Source organism: Micromys minutus, assembly GCF_963924665.1.
Source record: "Micromys minutus genome assembly, chromosome: 32".
Taxonomy (NCBI): Eukaryota; Metazoa; Chordata; class Mammalia; order Rodentia; family Muridae; genus Micromys; species Micromys minutus.
The window spans coordinates 19,144,776-19,168,959 of record NC_137967.1 but is presented as its reverse complement, the minus strand read 5'-3'; the positions used below and the strand labels follow the sequence as shown (position 1 = coordinate 19,168,959).

Here is a 24,184-nt window from a genome sequence, read left to right as displayed (position 1 = left end):
CCCAGCACAGCCGACCTCATGCTCTGGCAGCTGTCCATTGTGTGTGCCAGCCAGGAGAGGGACTGCCTGGCGTGCCGAGGATAGGTGCCTGGACTCATGGGGCTGGCTGGCTTCCACGGTTGCCCGTGGGCAGCGATTCTCTTATCAGGTGAGTCTGGTGGGTGGGTAGCTGCACACACACACACGCTCATGTGTGTAAAAGAGACACGGAAAGAGAGACAAGGAAGAAATAAACCAGAAATCAAAGACATTTTAAAAAAAAGAAACAAAAATGAAACAAAAAACCAGACAGAGATTAACTTTCTCTCTTGAAGAAATGATAAGAGAGAGAGGGAAAGAGAGTGAAGGAGGAAAAAAGGATGGGAGGGGCGAGAGGGAGAAAAAGAAGGGGAGGGAGAGAGGAGGAAAGGGAGGCTAAACAGAGGGCAGGGGAGGGAAGGAGACAGAGACAGAGATAATGGAATCTGTGCCAGTGACAAAACCAGGGAGAGACTGAGATAGATCAGGGGACAGGGGAGACAAAAGACAAAGAGACGGCAAGAAAACTGAAGAAAAACAGAGGGGAAAGAGAAGGTCAGGCAGGGGTGGGGGGAAGGAGGGACGGTAATAGACAGATGGATGGGTGTGTGTAGAGGGGACCGTCCCAGTGGTCCGCTCATCACTGGGGGGTGGATGTGAAATTCACCCACGCCTAATGATCATCCGAGGAAAGGGGCTGCAGAGACGGCCCTGGAGTTAGATAGGGCACTTGTGCAGCTTTGAAGACTGTGTTCCGGTCCCAGCACCGTGTAACAAGCCAGACACGGGCTCCTGCAAGCCTGTGACCTCAGCAGTGTGGGATAAACACGGAAGGGTCTCTGTGGTCTCAGCTCAGCCTTGCTGTGTGACCCTGAGTCTGATGTGTCCCTCTCTGGGTTGATGTGAAGGCCGGACAGACTCCTGAGAAGCTAAGTTGTCAGTTGTGTGCAGAGATGTCACCGTGAAGTTTGCTTCCTCCCAGTGGGGATCAAAGTCAGGACAAGAGAAGGAAGCAGGGCAGGCTGGGACTTTCTCTAGAGGAGATTCTTCCTCATTCAGGCAGGGCGGTGACAAGGTCCACTTTTGGTTCACTCACCCCTGTGGTTTCCTTAAGTCTTTAGGAGACTTAGCTGAGACTGGCACTGTCCTGACTCCCACTGACTAGCGGGCAACGCAGAGAGCATTACTAGGTGACAAAGCTGGGATGGGAACCCTCTGGACCTGTGACCCTGACCTGCAGGAGCATTGAAGGCAGCACAGTGCAGACATGGAAAAGGCCAGTGCATCACTGTGACTAGGGGATAACAAGGGTTACAGTGTGTGTGTCTTTAAGAATCAAACCTAGGGAAAGGGGAACAAAATACTCCCAGGAGGAAATACAGAGACAAAGAGTGCAGCAGAGACTGAAGGAAAGGCCATTGAGAGAGAGACTGCCCCACCCGGGGGTCCATTCCACACGCAGTCACCAAACCCAGACAATATTGTGGATGCCAAGAAGTGCTTGTTGACAGGAGCCTGATGTAGCTGTGTCCTGAGAGGCTCTGCCAGAGCCTGACAAATACAGAGGTGGATGCTCACAGCCATCCATTGGACTGAGAATGGGGTCCCCAATGGAGGAGTTAGAGAAAGACTGAAGGAGCTGAAGGGGATTGCAACCCCACAGGAAGAACAACAAAATCAACCAACCAGACCACCCAGAGCTCCCAGAGGCTAGACTACCAACCAAAGAGCACACATGGAGGGACCCATGTAGCAGAGGACGGTATCAACGGGAGGAGAGGCCCTTGGTCCTGTGAAGTCTTCATGCCCCAGTGTAGGGGAATGCTGGGGCGGGAAGGTGGGAGGGAGTGGGTAGGTGGGAAGCACCCTCACAGAGGCAGGGGATGGAATAGTGGCTTTCCAGAGGGGAAATTTATAAAGAAGATAACGTTTGAAATGTAAATAAAGGAATATCCAATAAAAGAAAAGGAAAAAAAAAAAAAAAAAAGAATCAAACCTAGGGCGTTGTGGATGCTAAGAAAATGTTCCACTACCTAGTTATGGTCTTAGCTCCCTCACTGGGGGATTCTTGGCAGGGGCTCTACACAGAGCAAATGCCCCCCCCCACCGAAGGTATTATATATATATATATATATATATATATATATATATATATATGCTTCATGTGTATTTATATATAATGTTTTTGAAAGCACATGGTTTCACTGTGTACCCCTGGCCGTCCTGGAACTCACTCTGCAGACCAGGCTGGCCTTGAACTCACAGAGATCCCCCTGCCTCTGCCTCCTGAGAGCTGGGATTAAAGGTGTGCACCGTCATGCTAGACCTCATTCTTGTTGCTGTTTGTTTTGTCTTATTCTTTTGTTTCGAGACAGAGGCTTACTAAGGGTGGCAGGCTGGCTTCAGACATGAGATCGTCCTGCATGTGACAACTGAGTCCTAGGTCTACAGACCAGCACTGCTGTGTGCCACCTTCTCCTCTAGAATCAGCCACATTGCTTCGTCTCCCTCACTGTCTCTCTTCTCGCTCTTACAGCTGCACTTCTGACCACATGGGGCGCTCCAGATGCTGCCCACTCCACCGGCCATGCTGACACCCAGACGGAGAAAGGTATGGTGTCTTTGGGCCCTCTGCCCCTGATTCATGGCAGATTGAGTGATTTGTGAGCGCAGAGATTGGGGTCACCATTTGTGTTTTTGTCCTCACGGAGTGTAGTAATAAGGGTTCCTATTGCCTTGATAAAACCAGCTAACGCAGTTAACCCCTTGCTGACTTGACACATGAACACATCACTATTCGGCTAGAACCTTTCCTTTCTCATTTGTCCCCAAGATAGCATATTATTAGTAAGTCCGACAGTGTAAAGTTCAGTGTCAGACTTCTGGGCCTCATGACCTCGTAGTCTCTGGAGGGCTTGGCACAGCACACGTAGCACATCTCCTGGGCTCAGGCCAGCTCCATCCCCACGGCTGTCATTCCATGGCACCAGCATCAGGGGACTCCAGCTCTGCTACACAGTGCTCTGTGCAACACCCCCAGGCCTCGAAACCAGCACCACCGGGTGCCTCTGACCAAGTTCAGCTGACAGAAGATGCAGCCTCCTCAGACTCCTCCAGACAGCAGAGCCAGTGTCCTGACCCCAAGGGAACACTTCCCAGAAGATTCTACCTCAGCAGTGCTGGTCTCTTCTTAATCACAGAAGATCCCTCAGCCCCAGTGGACCAGCCCCCGTTGTCCCAGCAAAGCAAAGGTTTCTTGCTTGTGGTTTCTTAATTCGAAACATGGAGGGACCCCGACAGAATGTCCCCGGTGAGCCCTGACCGGTCAGGCAGGCTTGTAGGCTTCACTCTTTCCACAACCATCTAAGTTCCGAGGCTGGTCCTTACGCTCCGAGTACTCAGTGGCTTTTCTATCCTGAAGTTCCAGAGTCTTTCCACAATTCTCCTCCAAAACATGGTCACTGTTGTCTGTCTCTGTCAGGGTCTCTATCGCTGGGATTGAACACCACGGCCAAAGGAGCCCTAGAGTGTCTTAGTCACCGCCCTGTGGCTGTGAAGGAACACCATGACTCTTATATTAAAAAAAAATAGTAATAAAGATTTATTTATTTATTATTTGTTTGTGTTTTTGAGACAGGGTTTCTCTGTGTAGCTCTAGCTGTCCTGGAATTTGCTCTGTAGCCCAGGCTGGCCTCAAACTCACAGACATCCACCTGCCTCTGCCTTCTGAGTGCTGGGATCAAAGGCATGCACCACCACGCCCAGTTAAAATGAAGGGTTTACTTGGGGCTTGCTCATGTGCGCGCGCGTGTGTGTGTGTGTGTGTGCTCTCGAGTGTGTGTATGCGTGTGTATGTATGTATGTGTGTGTATGTGTGTATGTGTGTGTGTGTATGTGTGTGTGTATGTGTGTGTGTGCGTGTGTGTGTGTGTGTGTGTCCACCTGTGGTGTCCAGAAGAGTGCATCAGAGCCTCTGGAGCTGGAGTTCCATGTGATTGTGAGCTGCTCAGTGTGGGTTCTGGGAATTGAACTCAGGTCCTCTGCAAGGGCAGCAGGTGCTTCTAACCACTGAGCCATCTCCCCATCCTCAGTTACTTTTTCCTTGTGACCATAACAACTGAAGGAAGAATTTATTTTAGTTTGACCCAGCTCAAAGGTGAGAAGGGTTTCAGGCAGGAGTGTCAGAAGGCAGCTGCTTCTCACACCTCAGTAGACCAGGGACAATTCTGGGAGGGAACCAAGCTATAAGCCTGAAAATTACTCTCCCGGGGTTCACCACCACCCACCCAATCCTGCAACCTCTCAGCTAACACCAGCAGCTGAGGGCCAGGACCTATGGGAGATATCCTGATGAACCCTGTCATGTCCCACGTCCTCTGTACCATTTACACGGTCTCATTAATGACGTATGGAGATTGGAAGGAGGATGCAAAGGTTCATACTTAGCGGTGGAGAGATGGGCCAGCATTAGGAGCACTTGCTACTCTTGCAGAGGACATGAATTCAGTTCCCAGCACCCGCACAAGTACTGTTAACCTTCTGCTCCAAGGTAATCTAGCGCCCTCTTCTGGCCACCGCAGGTATTGCACACACATGTGCTTATAGTTACACAGAACTACACGTGAAAAATAACTTTTTAATAAACGTTCACATATATTTCAAGAACACTGGGCTTACACTGGACATATAGCACGGAGCTCAGTTCATTTCCAGAATGTCTTTTTGGCCATTCTGGTCCTTTCCAGTCTCCTCGGATCCTTCCATGACTGTCTCGTTCTTCTGTGTCTCTGCATTGCTGCCATGACTTTTTGCTCTTGCTTTCTGCAGCTCTACTGGCCAAGCCCACCCTCACAGTCAGCCAGAGCATTGTCACAGAGCAGAGGGGAATGGCATTCTTCACCTGTGACACGAATGCCGTTAACGCCACCATCCACTGGGTGTCCAACAACTCTCCCCTCGTGCTGAATGAGCGCATGCAGCTGTCTGCGGATGGCAAGATCCTCACCATCCTCGTTGTCCAGCGGGAGGACGCGGGCTCTTACCTGTGTGAAGTGCAGTACGGCTTTGACGTTCAGAGAAGCAACACCGCCGGGCTGCAGGTGAACTGTGAGTCTTCCGGGTTCCTTTACCTGGTGCAGACCCTGCTTCCCTGGCACCGCCTTGTCAGGATGTAAAATGCTGGCCCAGGGAGGATTTACGGAGTGAAAGTGAAGTCGAGGATCAGAGTCCTTGTCTAGTACAAATGAGCCCTGAATTTGATCCCGAGCAAACCCCGTAGGAAAGAAAGCAAATGTAGACTTCAAAAGGGCAACTGATATTCACATAGGGTTCCATTTGAAATAGCCAGTATAGTGAGTTAAAGCCTGAGTTTTTAAACAATATGTCTATAATAAACCCGCCTCCATCAGATTCCCTCCTCCATCAGATCCCTCCTCCATCAGATCCCTCCTCTATCAGATTCCCATCTCCATAAAATTCCCTCCTCCATCAGATTCCACCTCCTCAGAATTCCTCCTCTATCAGATCCCTCCTCTATCAGATTCCTCCTCTATCAAATCCCTTCCTCCATCAGATTCCCACCTCCATCAGATTCCCTCCTCCATTAGATTCCCACCTCCATCAGATTCCCTCCTCCATCAGATCCCTCCTCCATCATATTCCCACCTCCATCAGATCCCTCTTCCATCAGATTCCCACCTCCATCAGATTCCCACCTCTATCAGATCCCTCCTCCATCAGATCCCACCTCCTCAGAATCCCACCTTCATCAGATCCCTCCTCCATCAGATTCCACCTCCTCAGAATCCCTCCTCTATCAGATCCCTCCTCCATCAGATTCCCTCCTCCATCAGATTCCCACCTCCATCAGATTCCCTCCTCCATCAGATCCCTCCTCCATCATATTCCCACCTCCATCAGATCCCTCCTCCATCAGATTCCACCTCCTCAGAATCCCTCCTCTATCAGATCCCTCCTCCATCAGATTCCCTCCTCCATCAGATTCCCTCCTCCATCAGATTCCCACCTCCATCAGATTCCCTCCTCCATCAGATCCCTCCTCCATCATATTCCCACCTCCATCAGATCCCTCTTCCATCAGATTCCCACCTCCATCAGATCCCTCCTCCATCAGATTCCACCTCCTCAGAGTCCCACCTCCATCAGATCCTTCCTTCATCAGATCCCTCCTCCATTGAATCCCCACCTCAGGATCCAAACTCCATCAGATCCCACCTCCATCAGATCCAAACTCCATTAGAACCCCACCCCCTTAGGATCTCACTTCCTCAGGATCCTGCCTCTATCAGATCCATACACCCTTGTAACTAAATGGAGAAAAAGCATTACCTATAGTATCCCCCATAAGTGCTGCTGATTTTTTAAAAAGATTTCTTTATTTGTTATATATATGTACACTGTAACTGTCTTCAGACACACCAGAAGAGGGCATCAGATCCATTTACAGATGGTTGTGAGCCACCATGTGATTGCTGGGATTTGAACTCAGGATCTCTGGAAGAGGTCTTAACCTTAGTCAGTACTCTTAACCTCTGAGCCATCTCTCCTGCCCTCTGCTGCTGACTCTAAGGCCTGTTCCATGCTTGTTTTCACCCTCAGATGGTCCTGACCCCGTGTCAATCAAGCTGGACTCGGGAGTAGCCACTGGGGATGTGGCTGAGGTGATGGAAGGCCACACTGTGAACTTCTGGGCAGACACGCAGTCTTTCCCCATTCCCACCTATACCTGGTATCTTCCCAATGCCTCCACCCAGCCCGCCACCACGGGAACATACACCATCCACGCTGTGTCCAAGGAACACGGCGGCATGTACAGGTGCCTGGTGTCTAACACTGTCACCAACTTCTCCCGCCTCGGCGTTGTCAAAGTCCAAGTGCTTGGTGAGCGTTACTTCCTGGCTCCTCTCTGACTTCTTTAAGGGCTCAGAAGCTGAGGTTTTACATGGGCTCAGAGCCTTAGTCTGGGATTTTAGGGGAACTCTTTGATTACCTGGGGGAGTCTTAGCTATGTTTTTAAGAAACAGTCAGTGGTAATTGTCACACTCTTAAGTAAAAGCTGTAACTCCAGTCCCACCTCAGTATTTGAGGAGAAACCAGAGGTCGAATGATTTTCCACGTGACAGGTCAGGGCATCGCTCTTATCTCAGGGAAGGGCACAATTCCATCTTGGCGAATATTCAAGACCTTCTTAACTCTTCATGGGCACCCATGGTTTGAATCTTTGAGTAGAAAGGAGTTGTGTGTAAACTAACACAACCCTCACTCCATACACACTAGAAGACTGATTATAAACGCAGGACACTCTCACACATACATGAAACAGGCATAAAAATAATACAACTTGTTTATAACACATACACATAGCAACACAGCACAGACACAAACCTCAGGCACACAACAGTCATAGAAGACACAAGTACATATAACACACACATACTCAATACAAAACACAGAGCAGGCATATCAAAGACATACACTGAGTCATACCCACGGAGCCATCTCACCATCCAAATTAAAACAAATAGAACCAACCAAACAAACAAAAACCCCAAATAACTTCAAGGCTATATAGTGAATTCAAGACCAGTGTGTGTAACTTAGTGAGACCCTGTTCTAGAATACCACTGAGTTCATTGCTCCTTGGTAGAATGCCTGTTTACAATCCCCCAGTGAGGGGCTGGGGGTGTGTCTTAGTGGTAGAACCTCTTCCTAGAATCCTCCAGTGAGGGGCTGGGGGCGTGGCTCAGTGGTAGAGCCCCTGCCTAGAATACCCCAGTGAGGGGCTGGGAGCGTGGCTCAGTCCCTGATACTACAAAACAAACAACAAAAAGTATATAGATCCAGGCAACATACATGTACATACCATACACATAGCAGTTTCCAACAAAACATGTAAGGAACATTCAATATGTACCATAATATATGCAACATCACAGATATGAATCACACTCAGATACAAGATGTGTGTGTGCGTGTGTAAACACAGAATGCAGGTGCATTCAGCTCGTACAATTCACAGTCATAACACACACACACCACAACACATAGAGCAAAATCAACAGTCCTCATAAACACACCCCAATTCCACATACTCTTCTCCCACACAAAAACACATAACATTCTTGTACTATTGTCCCACATAACTCCTCATCCACAAAAGCCACCCGTGTTCCACACACAGGCTCTGTGGCCCAGTCCCCAAACCCACACATGCTCATTCATGCACACCCCTGGAAAACTCGGGGTGGTTTTGGATTTTGTTGCTTTGACACATAGTTTCAGTCAATAGCCTGGCTGACCTAGAACTTGCTATGCAGATCAGGCTGGCCTTGAACTCAGAGATGCACCTGCCTCCCATGTGCTGAGATTAAAGGCCTGTGCCACCTCTGGCAATGTAGGAGTCTTAGGAATCCTTCATTGACCCTGAACCTGTCTCTGTGTGTTTCCAGAAAGAGTGACTGCACCGTACATCGAGCTCCCAAACTCGGCCCTTGTGGAGAATGCCACCTCTGTGACGCTGACCTGCAAAACCAGCCACCAGAGGGTTGGTGTCCATTGGTTTCTGAGGGGTCAGCCGCTCAGGCCTAGTGAGCACCTGTCACTGTCATCCCAGAACACAACCCTGACCATCCATGGCCTACAGAGAGATGATACTGGGCCCTATGAGTGTGAGGTGTGGAACTGGGGTAGCCAGGCACGCAGCCTCCCCCTGAGGCTCACCATCAACTGTGAGTGGCGGGGTCTGGGTCTTATTCATTTACTTATTGTGTATGAGTACACTCTTAGTTTTCAGACACACCAGAGGAGGGCATCAGATCCCATTACAGATGGTTGTGAGCCACCATGTGGTTGCTGGGCTTTGAACTCAGGACCTCTGGAAGAGCAGCCAGTGCTCTAACCACTGAGCCATCTCTCCAGCCTGAGTCAATTCTTTCTGGGCACAGTGGTATACACACAATCCCATCACATGGGAAGCTGAGACAGGAGGATTACAAATTTGAGGTGAGCAATGAGCTAAAAAAGCAAACCCATAAAAGCAACAACAAAATAAAAAAAGAGAAGAAAAAAAAAGAGAGAGAGGTGAAAAAAAGAAAGCCATACCTTTTAATTGATCAACACATCACCCAGTGGTTCTCAACCTGAAGGTCTCCCAGCCCTTTGGAAATCCCCTATCTCCAAAAATTTACATCATAATTCATAATAAAAGCAAAATTACTGTTGTGAAGTAGCAACAAAATAATTTCATGGTGGTGGTGGTGGTAGTGATGGCGGCGGTGGTGGGGTGATGGTGGTGATGGTGGTGATGGTGGTGATGGTGGTGGTGGTTGGTGGCAGTGGTTGTGGTGATGGTGGTGGTGGTTGTGGTGATGGTGGTGGTGGTGGTGGTGTTGGTGGTTGTGGTGGTGTTGGTGTTGGTGGTGGTGGTAGTGATAGTGGTGGTGGTGGTGGGGTGATGGTGGTGGTGGTGGTGGGGTGATGGTGGTGGTGGTGGTGATGGTGATGGTGGTGGTGGTGATGGTGGTTGTGGTGGTGTTGGTGTTGGTGGTGGTGGTAGTGATAGTGGTGGTGGTGGTGGGGTGATGGTGGTGGTGGTGGTGGGGTGATGGTGGTGGTGGTGGTGATGGTGATGGTGGTGGTGGTGATGGTGGCAGTGGTTGTGGTGTTGGTGGCGGTGGTTGTGGTGATGGTGGTAGTGGTAATAGTGGTGATGGTGGTAGTGGGGTGATGGTGGTGGTGGTGATGGTGGTGGTGGTGATGGTGGTGGTGGGGTCACCATAACTTGAGGAACTGTCAGGGTTGCAGCATTGGGAAGGTTGAGAACCACTGCACTTTAAGCCCTTTTGCATGTAAGGCATGAATCTGGGGGTTGGACAGAGCTGTCTCAGGCATTGTGTAGTGTACGAGGTGGACCCTAATGAAATAAACAAGGGCCAGTGATGGCTCAGGGTGTAAATGTGCTTGCGCCAAAGTCTGAGACCTTGAGTTTAACTCTCAGGACCTACAGAATGGAAGGAGAGAACTGGCTCCTGCAAGTTGCCCTCCACATGCATGTACCTGGCCATGGAGACAAGAGGCTGATAGAATAGATAAGGAGACAACCGCACTGGCCTACACACACCTATACTCAGACACAGGCATAAACAATTTCAAACAAAAATCAAAACTGGGCATGGTGGCACATGCCTTTAATCCCAACACTCTGGAAGTAGAGGCAGGTGGATCTCTGTGAGTTCGAGACCGTCATGGTCTACATAGTGAGTTCCGAGATAGCCAGAGCTACACAGAGAGACCTTATCAATTAAACAACCAACAAACAAAACATTTAAGACAAAACAGAATAACAGAACCAAGGAGAGCCCGCATTCTCCAGTGAAAGCTGGAGTTCCCTTCATTCAAACCAAGGAGGTAAGCTGAGCCCTCTGTGATCGTACACAGCATGGGGGCTGGAGGATCAGGAGCTCAAGGTTGTTCTTGGCTAAAGAGCAAGTTTGACAATAGCCTTTGCTATTGGAGGCCAGGCTGGTCTACAGAGTGAGTTCCAGGACAGCTAGGGCTACACAGAGAAATCCTGTCTCAAAAACAAACACACAAAAGGAATAAAAAGTATCCAAATAACAACAACAATCCCCAAAGCAAAACACAAACAAACAAACAAACCAAGAGAAGCAGAAAAGAAAAAAAAAATCTGGACATTTCACCTGTGGCATTGGAGACTCATGCTGTGTGGCTTTGCAGATGGCCCCGACCGAGTGGACATCACTCAGGGGTCAGTGTCTGGAGTGGTCAGCACTATTGAGGTAATGCTCAACTCCAGTCTGACCCTGAACTGCCGGGCTGACTCCAAACCAAGTGCCAAGTATCACTGGACCCATGAGCACTCCTCTGACGTGTTTGCTGGGGAGCAGCTGAGCATCGAGGCACTGAGGCAGGAGCATCAGGGCATTTACAGCTGCACAAGCTCCAATGCTGTCACCGGCCTGGCCCGATCCGCCTCTGTCCTGGTCATGGTGGTGGGTGAGTTGCTCAATGTTTCTTTTGTCTTGAGTCCACTTGGTTTTTCCCCGCGTGGCTTAGCCACCTGCCTCTCTTCTCTCAGGGCCTGCAGTGTGACACTGGCTTGCCAGATTTCCAGTCCATTGTCACAGAATCCCAGCACCTCATGCTCAGACAGCCTGTACTTTCAGTGTCTGTTCCAGCAACTTCTTTGTCTGAATCTCGTTTTTCTTACCTGAAAATGGGTTTACTTAAAGCATTCTTTAATTACACGGATGTGTGTCTCTGTGGGTATGCGCACGTGAATGCACGTACCCTCTGTGGCCAGAAGAGGGTGTCAGGCAGCCTGGTGCTGGAGACATAGGCAGTACTAGCCCTATCTACAATGCTCAGAGAGATAATGGATCCATGGAGAAAGGAGAGATTTGACAGTCAGCAGTTAATAGATTGATTACATTAGTGTCATATAATATGCCTGGTAGAGGAGCCTGACTTGAGTCCTCCTATTATTGTGTGTGTGTGTGTGTGTGTGTGTGTGTGTGTGTGTGTGTGTATGTGCATGTGTGTGTGTATGTGTGTGTGTGTATGTGTATGTGTGTGTATGTGTATGTGTATGTGTGTATGTGTGTGTGTGTATGTGTGTGTGTATATGTGTGTATGTGTGTGTATATGTGTGTGTATGTGTGTGTATGTGTGTGTGTATGTGTGTGTATGTGTGTGTATGTGTGTGTGTGTATGTGTGTGTGTATGTGTGTGTATGTGTGTGTGTATGTGTGTGTGTATGTGCGTGTGTGCACTACACATGTGTATAGGTTCATGAGTGTGCAGGCACATGCGCACATATGTGGAGGTCAGAAGTCAACCTCAGGTGTTGTCCTGCAGGGATCATCCACCTTATTTTTTTGAGGCAGGATCTCTCATTGGCCTGAAAGAAATCAAATATTCTAGGATGGCTGATCTGAGCCCTAGCGCTCCCTGGCTCTGCCTCCCTGGCTCTGAGATCATAAGCACATACCGCTAGGTTTTTTGTAATGTGGGTTCTGAGGATTAAACACGGGTCCTTGTGCTGGGGAAACAAGGAGTTTATGGACTAAACCAACTCCACAGTTCATTCAGATCTTTTCAAAAAATCAATTAATTAAATTATTTCACGTGGATGTGTTCTATTGCGATGAAGAGACACCATGACTAAGGCAACTCTTATAGAAAAAGAAGGCATTTAATTGGGGGCTGGCTTACAGTTTTGGAGGCTTAGTCCATTATGACCACGGTGGAGAGCGTGGCAGGAGACAGGCAGGGTGCTGGAGAAGCAAATTGAGAGTTACAGCTGATCTGCAGGACTGGGTTCACCCCCAGTGACACACCTCCTTCAACAAGACCACACCTTCTCCAACAAGACCACACCTCCTCCAAGACCACACCTCCTCCAACAAGGCCACACCCCTCCAACAAGACCACACCTTCTCCAACAAGAACACACCTCCTCTAAAGCCACACCTCCTCCAACAAGGCCACACCCCTCCAACAAGACCACACCTCCTCCAAGACCACACCTCCTCCAACAAGGTCACACCCCCTCCAACAAGACCACACCCCCTCCAACGAGACCACACCTCCTCCAACAAGACCACACCTCCTCCAACAAGACCACACCTCCTCCAACAAGACCACACCTCCTCCAAGGCCACACCTCCTCCAACAAGGTCACACCCCTCCAACAAGACCACACCTCCTCCAACAAGGCCACACCCCTCCAACAGGACCACACCTTCTCCAACAAGAACACACCTCCTCTAAAGCCACACCTCCTCCAACAAGGCCACACCCCTCCAACAAGACCACACCTCCTCCAAGACCACACCTCCTCCAACAAGGCCACACCCCATCCAACAAGGCCACACCTCCTCCAACAAGGCCACACCTCCTCCAGTAAGACCTAATTCTTCCCATTGAGTACCACTAAGTGGGGACCAAGTATTAAAACATATGAGCCTATGGTGCTCATTCTCATTCAAACCACCACAATGCTATTTGCCTACATATATGTTCATGTGCCACATGTATGCATGGTACCTGTGGAGGTCAGAAGAGGACAGTAGATTCCCTGGAACTGGATTCACTGATGGTTGGGGGCCACCATGTGTTGGAACTGAACTCAGGCCCTCTGGAAGAGCAGCCTCTGATCTTAACCACTGAGCTGTGTCTCTAGCCCTCTGTTCTGAGATTTAAACAGGAAAACTTAGTGTCACTGTTTATCAGAGTTTGAATCCTGGCTCCAGATCTTATTAGTTGTATCATTGAGAGCAATTTACTCAATCTTGCAGGGCCTCTGAAGGGTCTATGAAAGTATTTACACATATTATTAGTTATTAAAGATTGATGAGTATTTGTAAAAAGAAAATACTGGCTTGGGCTTGGTACAGTGTCTTTGCTAAACTAAATTTTGTATAATATTGTGTTCTACCACTGAACCACATGTTCGATCCATACAGGGGGATTCTAGGCAGGGTCTCTACCCTTGAGCCACACCCCCAGCTCATCTCTGGGGGATTCTAGGCAGGGTCTCTACCCTTGAGCCACACCCCCAGCTCATCTCTGGGGGATTCTAGGCAGGGTCTCTACCCTTGAGCCACACCCCAGCTCTTTATTGGGGGATTCTAGGCAGGGGCTCTACCACTGAGCCACTCCCCTAGCCTCTCATTGGAGGATTCTAGGTAGGAGCTCTACCACTCAGCCACGCCCCCAGCCCCTCACTGGGGGATTCTAGGCAGGGGCTCTACCACTGAACCACGCCTCCAGTCCCTCATTGGGGGATTCTAGGTAGGCACTCTATCTACTGCTGAGCAAATACATTTTGGTGCCCTGTGTCAGTCAATTATGGGATGAGCTTGTTGCTATCGCCACTACCCAGGAGAGACTGAGACCTATTCCTCACCCTGTTTCTAGTGTCTGAAACCATTGCAACTACCCCACAGCACGTTCTTGGTTGCCCTCTAAGTCAAAGACCCTACACAGCTTCCCGAATGATCCAGTTCAGAGTTCAGAGCAAGCGTCTGCTTTGGTGAAGGCCATTTGGTAATTGGAGAAACTGAGGCCCAGAGAAGGGAGCTGCAATCTTGACTGCTGCTCTTGAGAATCTAAACGAGACCGTGTGCGAAGGCTGTCGGTGCTTAGTGTCTCCTAGACAACCGTTTCCTCCATCATCTTCCTTCTCATCACCATCGTCACCGTATCTTGGGCTTCTGTCATATATGCTGAATGCTCTAGTCCCATTTGAGCTCCTCACAACGTATAGTTAGTGTTTTGGTTACGTGTCTCATTGCTGCATCAGAATTCTGGGTGAAAGCACCTCAGTGGGCTGGAGAGCTGGCTCAGAGGTTAAGAGCTCTGGTTTCTGTAATGGAGGATTTGAACTCGGTTCCCGGCATCCACATCAGAAAGTTCACAAGTGCCTGCAACTCCAGCTGCATGGACAGTCAACGCTTTTGGCCTCTGAGGACACCTGCACTCGTGTAAATACAGTGTAAAGATGCATGTGCGCGTGTGCACATACATGCACAGAAACTTTTATTTTTCCAATATAAGTCTTTTATTGTCCCCAAGTTGTACTTGTGATCAGTATTTTGTGTCTAGAGCTAGGAAACCGAGGTCTCACTCGTCAGCCTGCTGTACGATTCCCTTCTCAGACACACAGATGCCATCCAAACACTTTCTGATATCTTGTTTAACCATTGTGGCTTGCTGAATCAGAGCCGCTGAATTGGGAACAAGTTCAACATCATTTCCTTCGAGGATGAATTCGTTCTTCTGGGCTTGAGAGACCGAACAAGCAACACCTGTCCTCAACCGAACCCTGCGGATGTATTTTTCACCCAAGAAATTTCAGGTTTCAACCAGAGACCCATTCTCCTGAATAACGACGGTGATGGGGAAGTGAGCACACACAGACCTCATCCTGTAAGGGAAGCCCAGTGTGACACCCTTGACCATGTTCTGAACATGAGCGCAGATGGTTCTCACAGTGGCCAGCTCCTTTCTGTTACCCCACCACTTGTCAACACGGAGCCTCTTTTTTTTTTTTTTTTTTTTTTTTTTGCTTTCCAAGAACACTCAGCTCTCCACTGATGTGATTGAAGTCCCTCCGCGGAGTTTCCAGGGCCCTTCACAATGACTGTGCACCCCTTCAGAGTGATGTCGACATTTTCCGGAATGTTGACCGTCTGATTGCTGAGAATGGTCTTTGTTCTCACAGTAGACGAAGCCACGCATAAACTTTAAATGTAATTAAAAACTAAACTTAAAAAAAAATGGAGACAGTATAGGCATGTAATCCCAGTGACTTGGGAGGCAAAGGCCCCATATTTTAAGATATTTTTGGGCTGTAGGGTGCTTGCTTAGAGTCCAGTGAGGAGCTAGGGGTGTGAATTAGCAGCAATGTATTTGAAATAGAGCTCCCTCTCCCCCCCTCCCTCTCTCTCCGTCCCTACCCCCCCCCACACACGACTGACAGGGAGGCAGAAATCTGCCCAGAGTCACACCTCTCTAGAGAGTCAAGGGGCTTCACCTGAGGGATGACCAGGTTTTTATTATCAAATTATTTATTATCAAAATCCTTCTCCTCACTTGATGCCTTGATCCATCCATATACAGTTCCGCCACATATTTACACACTGATCAACTCTTGGTCTAGGCACTGGACAGGTATATTGAACATGACATATTTAATGCAGGTTCTTCTGTGTTTAATCTTTGCAGCAACCCTAGAGAATAGGCATTCTTTTTCAGGTGTCACTGAAGACATAGCCGAGGCACAGAAAGGTTGATTAGTGTGCCAGTGTCACACAGTTGGGGGATTCGAACAGAAGCCAATGTGCTTTGGGGAAGATACCGCTCGCACTATCAATTGCTGGGTCCCAATGGCTGGAAAACAAGGTCCTCAAACAGTCAGTGAAGAGAAAGCCAGAAACTCTGGAATGGGGCTGGGGAGAGGAAGAAAGTGTGCTCTGCTGACTCGATTTTTCTCTTTGACCGAGGTCTCCAGTCGTCCTCTATGTCTCCTGGAGTCATCGCTGGCATTGTTATCGGGATCCTGGTTGCCCTGGCTTTGGTGATAGGACTGGGCTACTTCCTCTACAGGACCAAGGACAGATGGTAAAAAGCAAGGGCCCGGGAAGAACCCGCAGGGCAAGGAGGCATGGCTGCTGTCCGTGGTGATGAACCCTGCCTGTGCACCCGGGGAATTCAGGGAATTGTGGGTCACTCCCCCAAGTGCAGACGGGTAAGGGGACGGGGTAAGGAACATGGCGGCGCCTATGGAAACAGGCCAGAACCTGCCTCGTCAGATTATGAGGGATATGTCGTTTTAGGACCTGCAGGAGACCAGCCAATGATACAACGACCTCTAATCCCATACCACCCACCCCTGTGACTCAGAGCACCCCGGAGTCCACACCCAGTAAGTGACTCCACCATGTGTGCTCTTGCAGTGAGTGAGGGGCAGGGTGGGAGCTCCTATGGGAAGCCTAGGACTCTCCTCCTGGCTTGGTCCCAGGTCACTGTCTGGTCCCAGGGAAGCTCTGTCTTTCCTGAGATACACCACTGTTTCCATTAACCTCTCCCTCCCTCCCTCTCTCCTTCCCTCCTTCCCTCCCTTTCTCTCTCCCCCTTCTCCCCTCTCTCCACCCAGTCCCATACCCAACCTAGTGAATTCTAGACATTTCTTGAGCCCATTCTTTTTTGAATTTTGTGTGTATGTGTGTGTGTGTGTGTGTGTGTGTGTGTGTGCATGTGCTCGTGTGTGTGTGTTTTTTTCTCTTCCCTCCTTCCCATCTCTTTGAGATGAGATCTCACTGTGTATTCTGGCTGTCCTGGAAGTCACCATGGTAGATGAAGTTGACTCTGTCTCCCAAGTGCTGGGATTACCGGCATCTGACATCCTGGTCAGCTCCATTCTTAGTCCACTTTAACATGGGTCCTTGTTTCTCTCTCTTGACAAATGTAGTCAGTGAAAAGAAATTTGGGACATTTGACATCTAAATCTAGGATTCTGAAAGAAGGAACCCCAGAATTCAGAAGGCTCTTTAGAAAGTAGTGTGTAGGGAAACAACTTTTTTCTCTTTCTTTCCTTCCTATTTTTTTTCTTTTATGGTTGCTAGAATTGATGGAACCTAGGACCCCAAGTATAACTGAGTTATACACCAGTCCTTCTACTAATCAAAAAAAATTGTTGTTTTTACTACTTTTATGTTATGTATATGTGTTTGTGTGTGAGTGTGAGTATGTGTCCACAGGAGTGAAGAAGGTTCTAGAAGAGTCTAGAAGAGGGCATCAGCTCCCCTGGAGCTAGAACCAACTGACATGAGCGCTGGGAATCAAATTCTGTTCCCCCTAAAGAGCAGCAAGTGCTCTTAATCTCTGATTTGTTTTTTTTTTTCAAGACAGGGTTTCTCTATGTATCTGTCTGTCTGTCTGGAACTCTGTAGACCAGACGGTCTCCAACACAGAGAGATCCACCTGCCTCTGCCTCCCCAGTGCTGGGATTAAAGGCCTGTGCCACTACACCTGGCTACTTTTTCATTTAAATTTTTTTTTACTTTTTACAGGACGGTGGTGGTGCACGCCTCTAATCCCAGCACCCAGGAGGCAGAGGCAGGTGGATCTTTGTAAGCTTGAGGTCAGCCTGGGCTACAGAGCAAGTTCCAGGACAGACAGGGCTACACAGAGGAACCCTGTCTCAGAACAAAACAAACAAAAAAGAATTTGGTATGGTGGCTCAGAAAGGATTTAAAGTGCAACCTTCCTGCCTCAGTCTCCAGAGTAGCTAGGACTACAGGCCAGTAACTACCCACCCTGGGTCCCAGCTCCATTTTACAGAGGAGAATCAGTTTCATGAAGAATAAGGAGTGAGGTTGTGACAGGCTTCCCACAGCTCATGGCCACGACATGGCTCCTCCTCCGTATCATTAAATGGTCTGTCTTACCTGAGACATGGGGGGAAGAAACTTCTGAAGGACAAGAGAACGTTCTAGAAACACAGCACCTTGTCCATACATCTCACCCTAAATTTTGCTCTGCGATGTGGTTTGCTTTCTCCAGACAGACCAAAGCCTGTGTATGACAATATGTCAAAGCCTGAAGGGGAGACCAGAGGCAGAAAGGTGGGTGAGCTCCTTGGATAGGATACTTTCTATCTGTTCCTTCCTTAGTAGTCCAGCAGGATGTTTCTACCTCTTAGAATGAGAGGCTGCCATAGCCACACCCCCTTTTCTATCCCTCTGTCTTAGGGTTTTACTGCTGTGAACAGGTACCATGACCAAGGCAAGTCTTATAAAGGACAACATATATTTGGGGCTGGCTTACAGTTTCAGAGGCTCAGTCAATTATCATCAAGGTGGGAGCATGGCAGCATATATAAGCAGGCGTGATGCAGGAGGAACTGAGAGTTCTACATCATCTGAAGGCTGCTAGTGCAAGACTCACTTCCAGGCAGCTAGGATGAGAGTCTTAAAGCCTACACCAACAGGGACACAACTACTCCAACAAGGATATACCTCCTAATAGTGCCACTCCCTAGGCCAAGCATATACAAACCATCACACCCTCCTTTCTCACCCTTCTCTATATATCTGTATGTATATATGTGTGTATTGCTAGGAATCAAACCTAGCCTTAAGATTGCTAGACTAGCTTTTACCACTGAGCCACGCCCTCAGACTCTCACTGGGGGATTCTAGGCAGGGGCTCTTCCACTGAGCCACGCCCCCAGCCCCTCACTGGGGGATTCTAGGCAGGGGCTCTTCCACTGAGCCATGCCCCAAGCCCCTCACTGGGGGATTCTAGACAGGGGCTCTACCACTGAGCCATACCCCCAGCCTCTGATTTCTTCCCTCCTCATTTCCCCCCAGATGCCGTCACTGCCACCTGCCTCCCCAGAGGAGTTCTATGAGGTAGGTTGGACTGCTGCATCGAGGTAAAGAAATTGTGGAGGGAAATGTGACCAGAGGATTTTACGGCCATCCAGGCTGAGAGGTGATTCAGTCTGAAGCTTTCTCACCGCAGGGCAGTTCCAGGGATGGGGAGGTCATGGCTCAAGGCCACATAGGGATCCATATCTCATGCAAGGATCCTGGCTGCTGTGTGCTCTTTTCAGCACGCCTTGGGCTGGACTGCAGTGAAATGGTACTGGACAGGAACATGATGGAGGGAGAAAGTTAGGAGGGGAGGGTGCTGATCTATGAGGAGGAAGGAGGAGGGGAGAGAGAAAAAGAAAAAGAGAGGGAGGGAGGGAGGGAGAGAGCAAGAGAGAGAGAGAGAGAGAAGAGCGAGAGAGAGAGCGAAAAAGTGAGAGCAAGAGAGAGAGAGAGTGAGTGAGAGAGAAAGAACAAATCAGAGAGCAAGAGCAAAAGAGAGCGAGAAAGTGAGAGAGAGAGAGAGAGCAAAAGAGAGAGTGAGAGAGAGCGAGCAAGAGAGAGAGAGTGAGAAAGAGAGAAAGAGAGAGAGAGAACATTATAGAGGAACAGCGAGTTGGGAGCTATTCTTCCACTTGGGGTTCTTTGTAGAACCCCGAACTGGATGAATTCTCTCTGTTTTCTTTTCACACAGGGTCTGTAACTCATGTAGTTTTAGTTGTCCTGGAACTCACTATGTAGACCAGGCTGGTCTTAAACTCACAGAGATCCATCTGCCCTGGCCTTTCAAGTGCTGAAATTAAAGGCATGAGCCACCACTGCCTGGCTTCTCTGGGTCTCTGAGTATAGGTTGGCATCTGGCCCTTCTTGACTATATGGGTCTCATGTGACTTCTTTACTTACTTGCAGAAGAAACCACCTTCCGCAGCTCCTGAGGGCTACAGGAAGCCATTGCCCCAAATCCCGAAGCAGCCATTGGTCCCCCCAGTAGCAGACAGAAATGAAGAGTCAAATTATGAGGTACTCTGATGTCAAGCTCTGATGTCTCTGGGAGATAGAGACCTGTACCTTTTGTCTTCTGCTGAGGAGTCTGTAGGACAAATGCCCAACAGAGTTTTTCTTTAAGAGCTTTCTCAAGTGTAGGGACTGAGAGGACAGCTCAGTCCCAACCTGCACACGTGAGCTGGACATGGTAGTATGAGCTGCAATCTCACTGCGGGGAGGCCACGTCCCAGGAACCTGAGGCTTGCTGGCCAGCCAGCTTTGCAGAATCACAGGCTCTAAGCCTGAGGGGGGGCTGGGGGAAGAACTGTGTCAAAAACAAAACAAAGCAACAACGACAATAAAGCCAAAGCAAAACAAAACACTCAGGGTGGAAGTTTCCTGAGGAACAACATCTGAGGTGAACGCTGGCTTCCACACATGTATACACCCATGCATGCGCAAACATGTACATACACCTACACAGGTACAAATGCAAGTACACATATGTGTTCACATGTACACAATGCACTCATGGAATTGTTTTTAATTCCATTTAACTTCCTGTGTTATCCAGTTCCTTTCCAAATCTGTCCACCCATTTACTCCATCCTGTTTCCTTTACTTTCTACCATTTCTCCATGTGGTTCACTCTGGCCTGGAACTCACAATCCTCCTGCCTCAGCCTATCCAGTGCTAGGAAGCGCCTGTATGCCCATCACACCTAGCTTCTTTTTTGTCTTCCCATTTCCCTTTGTCCCAGTTCAAGTTCCCCAGGAGAGAACCAGACTGGCTCATGCTACTGCGTGTCTTTTGTTCCATTTGGTGAGCTCTGCAGTCAGCTGTGCCTGTCACAAATGGAACCTTTTGTTGCTGTTGTTGTTTTGAGATGGGGTGTCTCTGTGTAGCCCTGGCTATCCTGGAACTCATTCTGTAGACTAGGCTGGCCTCAGACTCAGAGCTCTTCCTGCCTCTGCCTCCCAAGTGCAGAGATTAAAGGGATCTGTCATTGCCACCTGGCCACAAATGGAACTCTGAAATCGATCCCCATCAGAAGTTAAGGAGGGAGCCATGAAATTTCCCTTTATCTGAGGAGAAAAGCTCTTTCTGATAATCACGCATGGGAGGGCATAGGAGGTTTTCTCCCATTCGTCTTGTTGTAAGGAAGGCTGACAAAGTGAGCCAGGCTCTCTAACGTGGGCAAGAGAGTCTGTCTAGCCCACCCAGGATCTGCTCTATTCCGGGTCAAGGGCACGGGTGGGCTGTGTCGAACTGAAGGATGTCAGGGCCCTGCTGGGGGTGCTTTCTGCATCAATTTCCCCAGTGGAATTGTAGGACCCCCTTTCGGGGACCCCCACTCAAGTCTCAGAACATGGGGTTACCCAATGAAACATGAGAGAACTTCTTGCTGCAAAAGCATGAGGTAGTTTAATGACGAAGCTCCGGGCCGATACATATCTCACGCAGGAGACAGAGGCATCGATCCTGAACTCAATTAGGGGGACATATTTATAGGGAAAATTACATAAGCAGCTGGCAACAAGCACATAACAATTTCATTGGTTTATTCAAATTGGCACTCTCTGTCTGCTTTTGGATATAATTCAACTCTAGACCACTCTGTTTTGGGGCACACTGGCCTTCATACTAGTTTTCCTCAGGACTGCAGAGTCAGACCTTATCAAGACCAGGTGGTCTGCGGTTTTTGTTCTCAGCCTTGAGACATACTTGTTCTCAAGGCAGGGTTTGTGAGGGCTAACTTGAAACTTTAACTCTTTCAGAATCCCCATTGTTTGTGTAGCTCAGAATATCACACATCCATCATCTCCCAGTCTCTGTGGGTCAGTAGGCCAGCGTCACCCACATAAACCTCCTGGAAGGCTGGAATGGAGGTGCTGGTGACCACTGAGGTTTCAAGTAGGGCTCCATTTGGGGAGCATCCATGTTCAAGCCAGTGTGGCCCTGGTTTCTTACTGTTTGTCAAGTGGCCTTCAACCTATGTGTTCCTCTCTGACTCTCCCCCACTCCTCCCAGCCCCCGTTGTTGTTGTTTTGAGACAGAGTTTATTTGTGAAGCCCTGGCTGTCCTGGAACTCACTCTGTAGACAAGGCTGTGCTCAAACTCAGAGATCCACCTGCCTCTGTCTCCTGAGAGTTGGGATTAAAGGCGTGTGCCACCACCGCCACCCAGCTTTATTGTTTCATTCAAGGCCAAATAGAAGCAAGTGATTGCAGTATCTTTGCAATCACCTACATCTGGGGTCCTTGTCCTGTTCATTAGATGCAAAATTCAGGTGTCTTCATTAGGGCTGGGAACTATATAATCGTGCTGACGCCAGGAAGTGAGGGATTGTGGGGGTCACCTTAGAGTCTGTCTGTCACAGGGGGCAGGATCATAGGCCGTTCCTAGAGACACTGTAATGCAGTGAAGAAGGAGGGATATCTGAGGGTAGGGACAAAAGCCCCCGGCTACTTGGGCTGCAGATGAGAAGTCCAGTAGACCAGAGTGTACACTTAATGGATGGAACTCACTTCCTCCCTTTGTCTCACAGAAACTGCTGAATTCAAACCATAGTCTTTACTGCAAGATGAACCGGCCAACCTGATGGACGCCAAGCTTCTTTTCCCAGAAGGTTTAGACATGTCATCCTGGCTCGCATACTCCATGACTTCCTGCACACAGGAATCCAGCCAACCGTTCCCTGCCACCTTTGTGGCCTTCACGGTGTCCCGGCAGCATGAGACTCTGGACAAGCAGGTCCCACCAAGTCTGAGCTTGGGTTCATTTATCGTAACAGAGCTGGGCTGGAGAGATGGCTCTACCATTAAGATCACTTGCAGTTCCTCCAAACGACACGGGTTCAGTTCCCAAACCTGTGTGTGGAGACTTACCTGCTCCAACCCCAGCTTCCAGGGATCCAATACCCTCCTCTAGCCTCTGCAGAATATAAATACATATGAATTAAGAAATAAAGCAAATCTTTGTGGGTTTTGTTGTTGTTGTTGTTTTATTGAGATAGTGTTTCACTCTGTAGCCCTGGCTGGCCTGGAACTGGCTATGAAGATCAGGATGGCCCTGATCTCATAGAATCCCCCTGCCTTTGCTGGGGTTAAAGGCATATGCCACTGTACCCAGCTCAGTGTGATGAGAAACTCAGAGGTCAAGTGGCTTGCCTGACAGGCACTGGGTCTGGGTCCCTCCCCAGCAGCACACATACAAATCCGATGGCCATGAGCACAGAGCTCTTATAAAGGAGGACATTTAATTAGGCTTAGCTTCCGAGGTTTAGTGAAGTGGAAACTTCTGGTTTGTTTGGAGACTCAGGTATGTCAAAGGATGTTTTGCTGAAGCCGACATATGAAGGGATGCATGATGTTTAGAGGGAATAAATGTGTCCCCACAGACAGTGGGAGATGAGCATTCCTCACTGATGCCACGCATGTGTTGGTGCAACCTACATTGCATCACTGAGCTCTGCTTGTGGTGACACCGTAGAAAGTCACCAAAGAACTTCTGTGGCTTTTTCTTGCTGTTGCTGCTGCACACACACACACACACACACACACACACACACACACACACACACACACCTGTAAGCTAGTAACAAAGATGAATGTTTAGCCAGATAATTACTCCTGGCCCATATGCATATAGACATCCTCCGTTATAAACCTCTTATTCAATTTATTACCTGAATTTTTGTGCAAACTTGTAGTGAACTTTTTTACCATGTGATCAAGAACTCTGAAAGTCATACATGTGCTGAGAACGAAGAGAAGAGGCAGCCCCCCACTTTCTTTGGGAGACTTCAGCTTAAGGCCACAGAGATGGAGCTACTTTACCTAGCTTCCCACTGGTTTACTATGAGGTGCTAAACCAGAGACTGCAGCTTTTACCCTCAGAGCAACTAAGACAGGCAGATCAGCTTTGGAAGCAAAGTACCTTACACTTTTGATGGGTAGACAGTTTATTATCATATTGTTAGAGTTAGGTAATTTAAGACCTATTAATGGGTGCTGGAATGCCCATGTGGGCTGCATTCCTGCGTCCTGAATGACTAACCTCAGGATGGGCTGCCCAGCACAATGGCGGATCAGAGAGAAGGTACCTTCCATTCATGTGGCTATCTTTAAGCTGTTCCTCTAGTGGGGGATTTTATTGTCTTGTTCCTGAACTTTGGGGTCTTCTACTGGAGCAAATGGTTTATGACCTGGTTTCTGAACAGAGACAAATGGAATGAAAAGGTCCCTTCAAAGAATTTTTGT

At 48.8% G+C, this 24,184-nt stretch overlaps 1 protein-coding gene and 1 pseudogene across 2 annotated transcripts; one reads left to right on the top strand and one right to left on the bottom strand.

Moving 5' to 3' along the window:
* Positions 1-96: 96 nt before the first annotated feature.
* CEACAM20 (CEA cell adhesion molecule 20) lies at positions 97-22,524 on the top strand (the record flags this gene model as incomplete). Its single annotated transcript, XM_080908688.1, has 12 exons — positions 97-148; positions 2,555-2,629; positions 4,846-5,124; positions 6,637-6,918; positions 8,487-8,765; positions 10,774-11,052; positions 16,065-16,182; positions 16,398-16,486; positions 18,127-18,188; positions 18,936-18,977; positions 19,848-19,958; positions 22,471-22,524. The coding sequence occupies 12 exons, from the start codon at positions 97-99 to the stop codon at positions 22,522-22,524; spliced, it is 1,722 nt and encodes a 573-aa protein (XP_080764814.1).
* Positions 14,683-15,671, bottom strand: LOC308414011 (large ribosomal subunit protein uL6-like; annotated as a pseudogene). The gene is made up of 2 exons: positions 15,655-15,671; positions 14,683-15,276 (listed from the first exon to the last, which is right to left on the bottom strand). The product of its transcript is annotated as a large ribosomal subunit protein uL6-like (transcript).
* Positions 22,525-24,184: the final 1,660 nt, after the last annotated feature.